The 15,450-nt window shown below is 49.8% G+C and overlaps 1 protein-coding gene across 2 annotated transcripts; it reads left to right on the top strand.

The window, feature by feature from the left end:
* The first annotated feature begins 9,670 nt into the window (after positions 1-9,670).
* On the top strand, positions 9,671-13,883 carry BCKDK (branched chain keto acid dehydrogenase kinase). Of its 2 annotated transcripts, none has more exons than XM_084883117.1 (12): positions 9,671-9,805; positions 10,397-10,729; positions 10,854-10,922; positions 11,018-11,128; positions 11,379-11,426; positions 11,506-11,625; positions 11,702-11,800; positions 11,926-11,999; positions 12,339-12,467; positions 12,558-12,647; positions 13,209-13,367; positions 13,452-13,883. In XM_084883117.1, exons 2-12 carry the CDS (start codon positions 10,547-10,549, stop codon positions 13,594-13,596), a joined length of 1,227 nt encoding a protein of 408 aa, XP_084739243.1. In that variant the 5' UTR covers positions 9,671-9,805; positions 10,397-10,546; the 3' UTR covers positions 13,597-13,883. The 2 variants fall into 2 exon arrangements, with proteins under 2 accessions (XP_084739243.1, XP_084739244.1); XM_084883118.1 differs by lacking the exon at positions 9,671-9,805 and adding an exon at positions 9,873-10,193.
* The last annotated feature ends 1,567 nt before the right edge of the window (positions 13,884-15,450 follow it).

Raw genomic sequence — 15,450 nt, forward strand, 5'->3', positions numbered from 1 at the left:
GGACTAGACGGCCCGCCGGGCATTCTAGGAGTTGTAGTCCAAGGGGCCGCAACGCCTCAAGGGAAATGTAGTCCTGGAGTTTTAAAAAGTGCACACGTACATCAATTACAGTTAACGGTCTCTAGCGGTTACTCTGTGACAAGCCCTGTTCTAAGCATTGGAACATCCAGGACCTAGAGACCAGCGGACCAGGAAATCCAGCGAGTAATGCGATCCGATCAAGAACCAAGCATTTTCCCTAAAATTATTTCAGATACTGTTAAGACAGTAATATCCTTAGTTTGCTCAGCAATCCCTCCCTGCCTCACCAGCGCCGCCTGCCGGCCGGTTCTCTCTTTTTCTCTCCTTAAATTCCCAGTTATCACCTCACCACACCCTTGAAGGTAAACTAACCTCTGTTTTACGGTGTAGTGACGCCCGCCTGGCTAACCCTGAGCTCAGGTCAATCCAACAGTCCCTCCTTTCGAGGTTGTCGGTGGGCTAGCGGAACTCCCCTTCACAGATGCCGCATTTATACCCATCGCTGCCATCCCTCTCCTTCCTTCTCATCTGCACTGAACTGTGCTTCTCTTTCCTATTTTAGAAACAGCAGCAAATTTTCTTTTACAATCAAGTTTTTGGGAGGATTTTACACTCTCAGCCTCGACTTATTCACTCCTTCCTTGCTGCCCAGGACACCATAAACTAGCTCTTGACCCCAGAACTACCCCAACTCCCAGCTGGTGTCATCAGGACACTAAATCCAATGGATAATTTTTTTCAGTTCTTTCAGGCTTGACCTCCCAACAGCATTAGTCACTGTAGTGCACTCCTTCTGGGAAACGCTCTCTTCCTTTGGCTTCTGTGACATGTCCCTCTCCTGCTGGCCCTCCTCCTTTTCCTGGCTGCTGCTCTTCAGGCCCACGCCTCTGCTTCCAGACAGCATGGTCGGCAGAGGGACAGCCACCACAAACACCCATGTCCTGATCCCTGGGACCTGTGAATATGTAGGTTACATAGTAAATGGGAATGAAGGTGAAAGATGGAATTAAGGTCACTAAAATGCTGATTTTAAAACAAAGAGATTATCCTGGGGTCCCATGTAATCACAAGGGTTCTTTAAAGTGAAAAGGGATGCAGAACAAGAGTCAGAGGGAGGTGTGACTATGGAAGAAAGGCACAGTGAGATGCAATGCTGCTGGCTTTGAAGATGGAGGAATGGGATAATGGGCTGAGGAATACGGGTGACTTCCAGAAGCAGGAAATGGCAAAGAAATGAATTCTCCCCTCAATTCTCCAGAAAGGAACTCTTGACATCTTGGTCTTAGCCCAGTGAGACCCCTGTCAGACTTCTGAACTTAAAGCTGTAAAATAGTAAGTTCATGCTATTTTAAGTCACCAAGCTTGTGGTAACTTGTTACAGCAGCAATAGGAAACTAGTACAGAGGACTGTCATCTTTGGCTGGTTTCCTCCAGGATAAGTGCTCCAGGCGGGAGCAAGATGGAAACCACAACGTCTTTATCACTTAGCCTCAAAAGTGACACTGTCATTTCTACCTTAGCCCCTCGGGTCAGGTCAGCCCTACTCAGTGTGAGAAGAGACTATAGAGTGTAATGAATACCAGGATGAGGGGACCACAGAGGACTTATTGCTGTTCAACAAGTCACTACAAAAATAATGGTGTAGCCGAGACCGGTTTGGCTCAATGGATAGAGCGTTGGGTTGGGGACTGAAGGGTCCCAGGTTCTATTCCGGTCAAGGGCATGTACCTTGGTTGCGGGCATATACCCAGTGGGGGATGTGCAAGAGGCAGCTGATCAATGACTCTCTCTCATCGATGTTTCTAACTCTCTAACTCTCTCCCTTCCTCTCTGTACAAAATCAATAAAATATATTTTAAAAAATAATAATAATGGTGTAAAGCAAGCATGTCAAACTTGCAGCCCCTGGGGCCACCTATGGTCCACAATGAATAATTTTGCGGCTCAGCCAATAGCCAGCACAGCCAAGGGTTCCGGGAGCCTGAGGGAGGGCCGGAGAAGGATGAAGAAAAGACAAAGAGAATAAGCTGAGTCTAGGTGGATTTTCTGTGCCTGGCTGAGACTTTATTTTATAGTCAGAGGTAAACAAGGTAGTGGTCACCATAGTTACAATGTTCTTGTGAGTTTCACTTGTTCTGGCAGCATTTGCTGCACCTCCCACAGCCCATTAGCTACCCAGGAAGATCTAGGGAGCAGTCACAAGATCAAGCTTACTTATGCTAAGAGGGCTGTGCCTTCTAAGCTGTGACTTGTTTGTGGCTTTGCCAGCAGGTCAGTCTGAGGCTTAACCTTAAACCACTCCCTACAACAGTATGTAAGAAACGTTTTAATAAAAGTTTTGTAATTTAATTTTTATAATGTCCTGTTATACATGATCTATATATATATATATATATATATATATATATATAGAAGGCTAAGTGACTGACCGTCCATTGGCCTGACCGTCTGACTGACTGGCTGGCTGGTACGTATGATGTGCTCTGGCAATTTAAAAATAAACATTGAATGGCGCATGCACGATACATATAAAGCTCTCAGAATGCATATTATTGAAATCCCCCGTGAAATTATTTGTAACATATCTATTTTTGAAGCTACCATTGGAAATAGTGTATCTATAGATAATATTAAAAATATATCTAAATATGTGATTCTTTGTCCAGAAAATTTGGATAGGCTCATTTTTCACACCTATTTGAGTGATGATTCCGTTGACTCAACAGATAATGCTGAAAAGGAAAAATTTCCCATCAAATTTCTTAATAGTATTACTCCTTCGGGAATGCCATAAATTAAAATTGGAAGTGGGTGCAATCATCATGCTACTGAGAAATCTTAATAGTAAATGAGGTCTTTGTAATGGCACTAGATTTGTTATCAAAAAGACTGCAACCTAACATTATCAAAGCTGAAGCATTAACAGGATCTGTGGAAGGAGAGGTTGTTCTGATTCCAAGAATTGATTTGTCCTCATCTGACACTGGCCTCCCATTTAAATCAATTCGAAGACAGTTTCCCAGGATGCCAGCATTTGCGATGACTATTAATAAATCACAAGGACAAACCCTAGACAGGGTAGGACTATTCCTACCTGAACCTGTTTCGGACATGGTCAGTTATATGCTGCTTTCTCTCGAGCTCAAAAAGCATGTGATGTTAAAGTTAAAGCTGTAAATACTTCATCACAAGGGAAATTAGTCAAGCACTCTGAAAGTGTTTTCACTCTTTTTAAAAATATATATATATATATATTATTGATTTTTTACAGAGAGGAAGAGAGAGATATAGAGAGTTAGAAACATCGATGAGAGAGAATCATTGACCAGCTGCCTCCTGCACACCCCCCACCCAGGATGTGCCCGCAACCAATGCACATGCTCTTGACAGGAATCGAACCTGGGCCCCCCAGTCCGCAGACCTATGCTCTACCCACTGAGCCAAACCGGTTTCGGCGAAAAGTGTTTTCACTCTTAATGTGCTATACAGGGAAATATTAGAATAAGTTTAATCAATTGATCAGTCATTGTTTTTATCAATGTTGTTTTTATATCACATCTATGTTGTTGTTATATCATGTTGTTATTGTTTATTAAGTTATATATTATTTTTATATACATTTTGCTAACTTTCATCTCTGACATTTCTATTATAGAGAAAGGGTGAATAGCGATATTAAAAGATTTCTTCTTAATTTCCTTTCAATGTACACGAATCTGCATACCAGGTCACTTGTTATTAATAACAAACTACATTGACGCTAATGACTGATTAGTATAATCATGTTGCATTCATTTCCCTTACATGCCTTACACGCAGGTGCACAAATTCTCTCCACTAATATTAGCAGCGAATATTTTAGCAGCCAATTGCCACATCATTAGTCTTGAACTGACTTGTTTGGTGTACGCAACAACAGGAAATATTTCGCTTTCAGAGAACAAGAAAAATATGTTTATTTGTGTGACACTATTAATTTATGCAGGTATTCAGAGTCTGGTAAGTTAATGTGCAAGGGAAAATATTAATTTTTATTAAAATGTTCTATTACTTTATGTTAGCGATGACTCGTTTATTTCAGCCCTTGGCATTCAGCATGTGTCTAACGAAATCAAGTGGTAGTAAAAATAAACAAAAAATTGCTGACAAACTTTGAAATTTCCAAGAAAAGTGGGAATAGGAGTATATTTGCTGTGAAGTAAAAAATAAAATAATCTGCTCGATATGGAATAATGCTCTTAGTGTACCAAAGCTATAACATAAATTAAATATGATCATTGTGAGGGATTAACGAGACAAGAAAAGTTGAAAGAGCTCGAGTTGGGACTGAATACACAACAGGGCATGGTTACTCCAGTGTCACAAGAGCGCAGCCGCGGTGCAGGCAAGCTCCGTCTTGTCGGAGCTGATAGCTAAACACTCGAAACCCTTTACTGACGTGGTTTCATAAGAATATCTAATTAAAGCTGCAGAAATTGTTTGTCCTGGAAATGGGAGGTCTTTTCAAACAATCTCTTTGTCTCAAAATACAGTTGGGGGAAGAGTTACTGAGTTGGCGACAATTTAAGTATCCAGATCAAACCAAAATCATCTGGTTTCGAAGCTTTTTCCATCGCCTGTGATGAGAGTGCGGACATTGGAGGCGTAGCTCAAGTAGCTGTGTTTCTTCATGCTTGTGATATGAAATAAAGATTTCAACACTTTTGAGGAATGATTGGAACTAGTACCGATGCATAACACTAGTATAGGACAAGATATATTTAATCGTGTTTTTAAACTTCTGCAAAAAAAATACCATCTACCTCTCACAAAGCTAACTTTTGTAGCTACAGATGGAGCTCCTTCGATGACTGGAAACAAGGATGGTTTCGAGGCATTACTGCAAAACCCCCCCCCCAAAAAAACAAAAAAAAAAACAAAGTGAAATTTGACGGATCCAAGACTCATCATACACACTGCATTATACATCAAGAAGTGTTAGGTGCAACCCCCCCAAAAGAAATTAAAAAATAATAAATGGAAAAAAGAAAAAAAAAAGTATTATGCTCGAAGGTAATAAATATGGAAATGTGTTGATACCTATAAAAAATTATCAATTTTATAAGATCTCAAAGTTTAAATCAGCCACGGTTCACTGTTTTCTTAAGTGACTTAGACAGTGATTATTCAGCCTTGTCCTAACATACCGAGGTACGCTGGCTATCTTGCTCCAAGGTTCTTAAACAATTCTGGAACTTGAAAGAAGAAATATGTCAGGATTTAAAAAAAAAAATTTAAACATCAAATGAATTTATATGCCTTTTCTCCTTTTATTTTTAAAATATATTTTTTATTGATTTTTTACAGAGAGGAAGAGAGAGGGATAGAGAGTTAGAAACATCCATGAGAGAGAATCATCGATAAGCTGCCTCTTGCACACCCCCTACTGGGGATGTGCCCTCAACCAAGGTACATGCCCTTGACCAAAATCGAACCAGGGACCTTTCAGTCTGCAGGCCAACGCTCTATCCATTGAGCCAAACCAGTTTCAGCGAAATATGTCAGTTTTTAATAACTAAAATCAAGGCACAAGACTTTTTTTATGTATATACTAGAGACCCAAAGCACAAAATTTGTGCAGGGGGGAGGAGGGGAGTGGGGTCCCCTCAGCCCAGCCTGCACCCTCTCCACTCTGAGACCCCTTGGGAGATGTCTGACTGCCGGTTTAGGCCTGATCCGCAGTTGGACATCCCTCTCACAATGCAGGACCACTGGCTCCTAACTGCTCACCTGCCTGTCTGCCTGATTGCACCTAACTGCCCACCCCCCGCAGGCGTAGTTGCCCCCAACTGCCTCCCCTTGCTGGCCTAATCACCCCTTAGTGCCTCCTCCTCCCCCACCCCCCCATCAGCCTGGTTGTCCCCAACTGCTTCCACCCACCAACCTGATTGCCTCTCACTGCCCTCCTCTGCTGGCCTAGTCACCCCTCACTGCCCCCCCCCCCGCCCCACCGCCGGTCTGGTCGCCCCCATCTGCCCCACTGCAGGCCTGGTAGCCCGATGCAGCCTGCTGTTTGGTCATTTGGTTGTCCTTCACTAACCCCCTGCTGGCCTGGTTGCCCCACTCAGCCTGTTCAGTCATCCATTCAGTTGTTTCAAATGTGATGGTCACTTAGCCATTTATATATAGAGATATATATTTTATTTATTTCAGAGAGCAAGAGAAAGATAGAAACGTCAATGATGAGAGAGAATCATTGATCAGCTGTCTCCTGCACACCCCCTACTGGGGACTGAGCTTGCAACCCAGGCATGTGCCCTTGACCATAACCAAACCGGGAACCTTTAGTCAGGCTGCCTCTCTATCCACTGAGCAAAACCAGCTAGGGCAAGCCTGTTTTTTGACACAATATGGTTGCAAGATTTATCCTTCATGGTTGATATAACAAAACACTAAATGGTTTAACTTAAAACTGTAAAGAAAAGATCAGATTATTACAAACATATGTGACCAAGTCAAAGCATTCAAATGTGAGCTAGTTGAGAAAAGCAGTTGAAAAATGAAGATTTAACGCACTTTCGGACATGCAACATGAACAAATCAAGTTTAGGTGAAACTGCATCGTATCAAAAATACACAGAAAATGCCAAAACCGGTTTGGCTCAGTGAATAGAGCGTCAGTCTGCGGACTGGAAGGTCCCAGGTTTGATTCCAGTCAAGCGCATGTACCTTGGTTGCGGGCACATCCCTTTGGGGGGTGTGCAGAAGGCAGCTGGTCAATGTTTCTCTCTCATCGACATTTCTAGCTCTCTATCTCTCTCCCTTCCTTCTCTGTGGAAAATCAATAAAATATATTTTAAAAAATACGCAGAAAAAAATTTAAACCTTAGAACTGAATTTGAAACAAGGTTTGCAGATTTTAAATTTTTGGAAGACAAGTTTTCTTCAATTTTTTCTTTATTTTTTAAAAATAAATCTTTATTGTTTATATTATTACAAATGTTCCTCATTTTTCCCCCTCCATTGCTCCCCTCCACCACTTTCCCACCCGACCCTCTGCCCTTTCCCCACCCCCTATTGTCCTCATCCATAGGTGCACAGTTTTTGTTCAGTCTCTTCCCACACCCCCCACTTCCCTTTTCCCCGAGAATTGTCAGTCCACTCCCCTTCCATACCTCTGATTCTATTATATTCACCAGTTAATATTGTTCATCAGATTTTTTTATTCCCTTGGTTTTTAGATTCACTGTTGATAGTTATGTATTTGTTGTTTATAATTTTTATCTTTATTATCTTCCTCTTCCTAAAGAACCCGCTTCAGCAATTCATATAATTCTGGTTTGGCAGTGATGAACTCCTTTAGCTTGCTTTTATTTGTGAAGCTCTTTAACTGGCCTTCTATTCTGAGTGAATTAGTACATGTGAGGCTATTGGAAGAGTGCCTGACCAACTGTCCACTCTAAATGCGGACAGGCTTCTGGAAGAGGGATCATGGGCTGCGTGTCCGACCTTAGCCGCTGGGAGGCAGCAGAGTGCGGGCCCAGGCGCTCGCGCCCCCCCCCCCCCCCCCCCCCCCCGCCCGGTGACAGCCACAGGTGCCAGCCCTGTGCCCGCTCACACAGCGGCTACGCGAGCGCCCAGCTCTGGCTCCCCGAAAACACCCCGCTTTGCTTCTCTGCGCACGCTCCTGGCGGAGCACCCTCCCCTCTCCCTGCTCCCAGGGGCTCAGGCAGTCCTGCCTCCAAGCTGAGTGGCCGCCTGGCTTCCTCCAGCATATTGCCAGGAAAAAGAAAGGGTGGGAGAGTGTGTGTGCGTGAGAGTGTGTGTGTGTGTGTGTGTGTGTGCGTGAGAGTGTGTGTGTGTGTGTGTGTGTGTGTGAGTGTGTGTGTTGTGTGAATGAGTGTGCATGTGCGAGGGAGTGTGTGAATGCGAGAGTGTGTGAATGACTGCGAGAGAGTGTGAGTGTGTGTATGTGTGAGAGGGAGTGTGTGTGTGTGTGTGTGTGTGTGTGTGAGAGAGAATGAGTGTGCATATGAGAGGGAATATGTGAATGTGTGTGTGTGTGAGAGGGAGTGTGTGTGAGAGGGAGTGTGAGTGTGTGTGTGAGAGGGAGTGTGTGTTTGTGAGAGAATGAGTGTGCATATGAGAGGGAATATGTGAAAGTGTGTGTGTGTGAGAGGGAGTGTGAGTGTGTGTGTGAGAGGGAGTGTGAGTGTGTGTGTGAGAGGGTGTGTGTGTGAGAGAGAGAGAATGAGTGTGCATATGAGAGGGAATATGTGAACGTGAGTGTGCGTGTGTGAGAGGGAGTGTGAGTGTGTGTGTGAGAGAGAATGAGTGTGCATATGAGAGGGAATATGTGAACGTGAGTGTGCGTGTGTGAGAGGGAGTGTGAGAGAGTGTGTGTGAGAGGGAGTGTGTGTGTGTGGGAGTGTGAGAGTGTGTGTGAGAGGGAGTGTGTGTGTGTGTGTGTGTGAGAATGAGTGTGCATATGAGAGGGAATATGTGAACGTGTGTGTGTGAGAGGGAGTGTGAGTGTGTGTGTGAGAGGGAGTGTGAGTGTGTGTGTGAGAGGGAGTGTGAGTGTGTGTGTATGTGTGTGTGTGTGTAGTGGGGTGGGGAGCCCTTCCTTTGGTTCCAAAGATATCACCTGCTTCACTTAACCTTTTTTTTTTAATTTAAAAACTTATTTATAAAATACATAACCACGGTAAAGAAAAATCTAGTCAGTACAGGTACACATACACAAGCATACGCACACGCACACTGAACAGTCTCCCATCATCTCTTGCTTGGAAAAAATAACTGTCTTTTCACTGGTTTCTCTGCCTTTGGTCTCACCAATCCCCAAGTTCCCCATCACTACAGCCAGAGGGTTCTCAGGGGCAAAGCTGACACGTTAAATCTTTTCAGTGGCTCTCTCCCTTCCTGATCTGACTAGACACCCATTCACTCTCTCCTTCTCAGGATCCACATGGCTGCAGCCATATCCTCAGATGCTCCAGCTGTTCTCTCTCTGGCCATCTTGCCCTTCCCAGTCCAGATCCCGTGCCTGGCAGGTCCTCCTCATGCTGCCCCTGCACCAATGTCCGGGCCCTACCCGGTGCTCCCTCCACCTCATCAGCCCCATCACAGCGGACACTGAAGCTGTTCCCCGGACAGGCAGGCACGGGTTTTTTATTTGATTCCAGACCCGATCTCCTCTCCTGGCAGAGCAGTCACCCAATCAGTGTTACTTGCAGGCATGAATGAATGAATGAATGGTCACCTCTAATGCTTATATGGTGCTAATGCCACGCCTGGCGGTATTCCAGGGCCGTTCCATATAGAAATTCACGTAACCACACAACAACCCCAAGGTTGCTACATCCTCATTTTACCAAAATGGAAATTAAAGCATTGGGTAGTTTAAGTAACTTGTCTCAGACAGTAAGTGGCTGAGCTGGGGTTTGAGCTGGTCTGGTTGGAAGGAGAAAGCCAGGCCTCGGGGAAGGAATCCAGGGGTTTTGTCTGTGCGCCTTACATGTAAGGATCTTCCACCCTCTCCCGTTTCTCCCCCGGGGAGCCATCGGAGACGGAGGAGGCCTTGCGGAGGGAGTCGTGGGGTTTACTTGGGTGTGCAGGAGCACAGCCAGAACCAGCTGGCTTCCCGGGTGGAGAGTACTTCGCTCCAAACTACAATTCCCAGGAGGCACCGGGCGCCCACAGCCACGCGACGTCACACGACAGAGGGCTAGGGCAGCGCTGTGGCCCGGCGGCGACTGTTGGGCCGCTCCGCTCGGACCCGGGCCCCAGCTCCGGCCCCGCGGTAAGTGGAGCCGCAGGCGCGGACCCGCCCGCAGCGCGCGCCCGCCTCCCCGCCATTGCGCTGGGCCGCGGCGGGCGCGGGCCGGCCTCTACCATACGGGGGATCCGGGCTGAACCAAGTGGCCTGCGCGGGGGGACCCAGGCGGGGGCTCCGGGTCGCAGCTCGCTGCAGCCGCCCCGGGCGCACGATGCCCGCCCCGCACGTCCGCAGGCCCCGCGGGGGCAGGGCGGGCGGGTCCGCAGGCGCTGGGCAGGGGTGGCTCCGTCCCCTGGACGAGGGCGCCCGGGCGCCGGGGCGAGGCTTCTGAGCTGGACCGGTCCGAGGAGCCCCTCCGCTCCGGACCACCAGACAGAGCCCCGGGTCGGAGCCAGGAGCTCCGGAAAGCAAGGTCCGGGTTGGGCCTGTGTGTGTCGGGGAGGTGGTTGAGGGGTGAGGGTTTAGGGTGAAGGTGAAGGAGATTGCCCAAGGGGTAGGGTTAGGGTTAGGGTGAAGGAGATTGCCCAGGTCTGAGGATACCGGTGCCCAGGTGAAGAGGGGGTGCGGGTCGCCTGGATCCGGATCCTTACAACTCTCCTTCCTTCGTCCCTGTAGATGGGCGCTGCTCCCTGGGGCTGAGCTTGTCAGCATCCTCCGACAGCCCTCGCCCCCGCAGGCAAGAGAAGAGTCCAGCCTGCCCACACCTTGCCCCTTGTGGGGGTCGCCTCCATCTGCCTGGTCCTTAGCGCCCAGAGGAGCAGGACGATGATGCTGGCGTCGGTGCTGGGAAGCGGCCCTCCCCTCCGGCCCTTCCTCGGGCCCGCACTCCTGCTCAGGGCCCTCTCCACATCGGCCACCGACACTCACCACGCGGAGATGGCGAGGGAGCGCTCCAAGACGGTCACCTCCTTTTACAACCAGTCCGCCATCGACGTGGCCGCGGAGAAGGTGCGCATTGGGGCGGCGGGGTCCAGGCCCCAGGTGGAGAGGGTGTCCAGGGAAGGGGTGGGGCTGTCGTGGGGGATGAAGGGTTGCAGATCCAGTGCTTAAGCCCCACCTGCCCCTCCTCCAGCCCTCAGTCCGCCTCACTCCGACCATGATGCTCTACTCCGGCCGCTCTCAGGATGGCAGCCACCTTCTGGTGAGATTCCTGCCCCTTCTTTTTCTCTTGGTTCCCGGAGTTCTGGCCCAGCCACCCAGACCCCAGCCCTGCTTTCCCTCCGTTTATTCTACTAGAAAAGTGCCCGGTACTTGCAGCAAGAGTTGCCAGTGAGGATCGCTCACCGCATCAAGGGCTTCCGCAGCCTGCCTTTCATCATTGGCTGCAACCCCACCATACTGCACGTGGTAAGGTGGCCTCCGGGGAGCATGGGTTCCCCAGTAGATCAGTGTGCCTACCAGCCAAGGGGTAGATGGGGAGGTGGGACCAGAGAGGCAGAGATTTGCCAGCCAAAAGGTGTCAGACCCACACCTGCATATTCACGGAGGCTTGAAAGGCCATGATGGGGGTTTGAACCTCTTGAATTGGGGTGATGGCAGTTCCCTTTGGGAGGCATAGGTAGTTGTTCTTGTGAATTACGACACTTTTTCCTTGCAGCACGAGCTGTACATCCGTGCCTTCCAGAAGCTGACAGACTTCCCTCCGGTGAGGGCTGGGCCTGGCAGGGTGAGGGGTTGAGAGGTCAGGGCTGGACCATCCATACTCATGACTCTGTGGCCTGCAGATCAAGGACCAGACAGATGAAGCCCAGTACTGCCAGCTGGTGCGGCAGCTGCTGGACGACCACAAAGACGTGGTGACCCTCCTGGCCGAGGGCCTGCGTGAGAGCCGGAAACACATAGAGGTCAGGGGCAGCACGGTGCTGGCCTGTTGGGGGGCCTGGGGAGGGCACAGCATCATTGAGGCCCCGTTGTTTGCAGGACGAGAAGCTTGTTCGCTACTTCCTGGACAAGACGCTGACTTCCAGGCTCGGGATCCGCATGCTGGCCACACATCACCTGGCACTGCACGAGGACAAGGTGGGGCGCCGGGCCCCGGGTCCACCTGGGAGGGGCTTGGGGCTACTTCAGCAGTCCAGAGGCTGCAAGCATTTGGTGCCAAGAAGCAGGTCAGCTGCTAGTCCTGGCCTTCTCTCTCCTGACAGCCTGACTTTGTCGGCATCATCTGCACTCGCCTCTCGCCAAAGAAGATCATTGAAAAGTGGGTGGACTTTGCCAGGTGAGGCTGGAGCAGCTGAAGAGGTGGGGAAAGGGGGTGCCTCTGGGCAGGGAAGGCTGGGTCTGAGCCCTTGCCTGGAGCATGCTCTACCACAGGGTTTCTCCACTGTGGCACCGTTAGCATTTGGGTCTGATCATTCTGTTTTGTGAGGGGCTGTCCTGTGCTTGCTGGGATGTTTAGAAGGATCCTTGGCCTCTACTCACTGGGTGTCAGTAGTACTTCCCAGTTGTAACAAACAAAAGTGTCTTTAGAAATTGCAAAGTTCCCCGGGGGGGCATGGGAGAAGCAGCATCTCCTGGAGAATCGCTGGTCCAGGTCTGACCTCGTGCTCCTCCGCAGACGCCTGTGTGAGCACAAGTACGGCAACGCCCCCCGCGTCCGCATCAACGGCCACGTGGCTGCTCGCTTCCCCTTCATCCCCATGCCGCTGGACTACATCCTGCCCGAGCTGCTCAAGAATGCCATGAGGTGGGCTGGCTGGTGTGTGGAAAGACGACAGACAGGGGCTGGGCTGAGGCTGGGATCCCCCACCCACTACTGGTCTTTCCCCCTGTACAGAGCCACGATGGAGAGTCACCTAGACACTCCCTACAATGTCCCAGACGTGGTTATCACTATCGCCAACAACGATATCGATCTCGTCATCAGGTTTGCCCCGAGTGGGTTAGGGTGGGCGGGTTGTTCTGGCGATGTTTTTGACTTGCTGTTTGACCTCAAACCAGTACCTGCCCCACTCTGAGACTTGGTCACAAGACACCCTGTGGTCCTGAGATTGCCATGAGCTGGATAAGAATGAGTCCGGGGCCAGGTGCAGGGCCTAGGGCAAGCATGTCAACCTCAAAGGCCAACCGGGCCAAGAAAAGAAGGCGCGCGGGCATGTGGGCAAGTTTGACATGCTTGGCATGCTTGCCCAGGGCCTTGTCTTTGTTAGCGAGTGAGGGGCCTAGAATGGGGAAAGAGTCATGAGTAAATAGTCTATAATGCTGAGCTGAAAAGGTCAGATCTTGTAGAAGGTATAAGCAGTCAGTGGCCCAGGCAGAGTGAGGATAGAGAAATGTAGCTTACAAAAAACAAGGCCCAAGGCTGGGTGGACCACATTCCACCTTTGGCTAAAAGGGACAAGACGGCACTGTCTGCGTGGGAGGTAGTGAGCCCCCCCCCCCTTGCTCCCCAAGCTGAGGCAAACTCCTGTTATCCACGTCCTGCCAGGATTTCAGACCGGGGCGGGGGAATCGCTCACAAAGATCTGGACCGGGTCATGGACTACCACTTCACTACGGCCGAGTCCAGCACCCAGGACCCCCGGATCAACCCCCTCTTCGGCCACATGGACATGCACAGTGGCGTCCAGACAGGACCCATGCACGGGTGAGCCCCACTGGCCATGCTGGAGGGTGCGGGGCCTTGGAGACTCAAGCCTCTGAAGCTCCTGTCCTGTCCCTCCTCCCCCAGCTTTGGCTTCGGGCTGCCCACGTCGCGGGCTTACGCCGAGTACCTCGGTGGCTCCCTTCGGCTGCAGTCCCTGCAGGGCATTGGCACGGATGTCTACCTGCGGCTCCGTCACATTGATGGCCGGGAGGAGAGCTTCCGCATCTGACCCTACAGCCTGGCCTGCTCGCCTGCCAGCCTGGGCCACAGCCGCCGGGGCCTTCTGGGCCAGACGGGGCCACTGAGCTCCACACCCTGCTGCGTCCTGGGTCTTACGATGCCGAGCAGATGGACTTAAATGGAGCCGGACACCCCCCTCCTCAACAGGGTCCACTGTTTGGCTGCCTCCAGGCCTTGGAGGGGAGGAAGTGGGGACCCCAGCACCGGCCTGATCATTCTTGTTCCTGGGGAACTCCATTTTGACCTGCTGTTATTAAAGTTCACATTTTGAATGCCCCCTCTCGGGCCCCATGTGGGGAGGGCAGGTGAGCTTGTTTCTGACCCCATTCAGGTTCCCTGGGCCGTTGTGTTCACCCTAGTTCCTGTCCAGTCTCTTAACTATGCTGAATTTGCCCCAAGTCTCTTGCACTTTGACTTGGTGGGGCTGGGGGTGCCTGGCAGTTTGTTCAAAGACCTTTCATTCATTTCGTTTAACAAATGTTTCTGCTTCTTGGACAATATCGAAGGCCCAGGTTGACCCAGCTTCAGGCTCCATTTCTGACTCCTGCCTTCCTGGCAGTCACAGGTTCTGGAGATGAAGGTCACCAGACTGGGCAACCTCCCGAGCCACCTGATTCCTGAGCCCAAGTAAGGTTAAAAATACTGCCCACCACCTGTGCCTGTTGCTGCAAGGAAAGGAACACACGATTGTGCCCTGGCAGGCTCCAGGGGACCGTGGGGCCCTGGTGGGGAGATTGATAGGAAAGGTTCCCCTAGAGCAGGGGAGTCCCCCCTGCCCAGCTTGCCAGGGAAGGAGAAAGGCTTGGTGGGACTGCTGATGGGGGGGCACAGGAAACCAGTGACTTGCCAGGCTGGAAAGGCAGGTGGCAGCAGTCGCTGCAGGACTTTGTACAGCAGCGGTGGGGAATGGCCGGCACGGGCCATATCACGCCCACAAAATCATTTGGTCTGGCCTTGCCAAGGCATTAGGAGTGAGTTAATTAGATGTTTGAGCAAATATAGCAGGCTAATTTAAAAAAATATATTTTTATTGATTTCAGAAAAGAAGAGAGAAAGAAACAATGAGAGAATCATCAATTGGCTGCCTCTTGCAGGCCCCACACTGGCAATGGAGCCGGAACCTGGCATATGCCCTGACCGGAAGTGGAACTGTGACCTTCTGGTTCATAGGTGGATACTAATCTCTGAGCCACACTGGCAGGGTGCAGGCTAATTTTTAAGTTGATAATGTTGTATGGCCCGCAAAGGATGTTATAAGTATCCAAATGGCCCTTGGCAGAAAAAAGGTTCCTCACCCTTGCTGTACAGCGAAGCAGGGGTTTTACCCTGGAGGCAGCAGGGGCCCATGGATGTGTATTAAGCTAGGAAAGTGTGTATCACATCAGGTTGGATTCCCTAGAAGCGTAACCTGAGGAGGTTTGTATCCAAGTGGTTTGTTGAGAAAACACTCCCGGAAGGGAGTCGGGGAAGCATGAAAGGGAAGAGCGGGAGGCAGGAAAGGATGTGATCTCAGTAGAAGACCAGAGCTGTAAGTTCTGCCAGAGTTGGAGGCAAGAGAGCTAAGCTCCACAGACACTGTGTCGGGAGATACTTGAAATAGTTCTCAGCTAGTTCTTAGCCAGAGGGAACCTCTGGTGCTGTATTTTGCACACACACAGAATGTAATTTGGCACACATAAGCAACGTAGAGACTCCAGGGGTCTGGGTGAAACTTCTGTTTAGGTTTTGGAGAAAAGTCAGATTTGCACATTAGAAGAACCAATGGTGGTTGGTGGATAGGAGGGAGAACAGTGAGAAGGCTGGTGGAGTGACCCTGATCAGGGATTTACAAAGTTTATGGTAA

Source organism: Pipistrellus hanaki (genome assembly GCF_964339955.1).
Source record: "Pipistrellus hanaki genome assembly, chromosome: 4".
Classification (NCBI taxonomy): domain Eukaryota; kingdom Metazoa; phylum Chordata; class Mammalia; order Chiroptera; family Vespertilionidae; genus Pipistrellus; species Pipistrellus hanaki.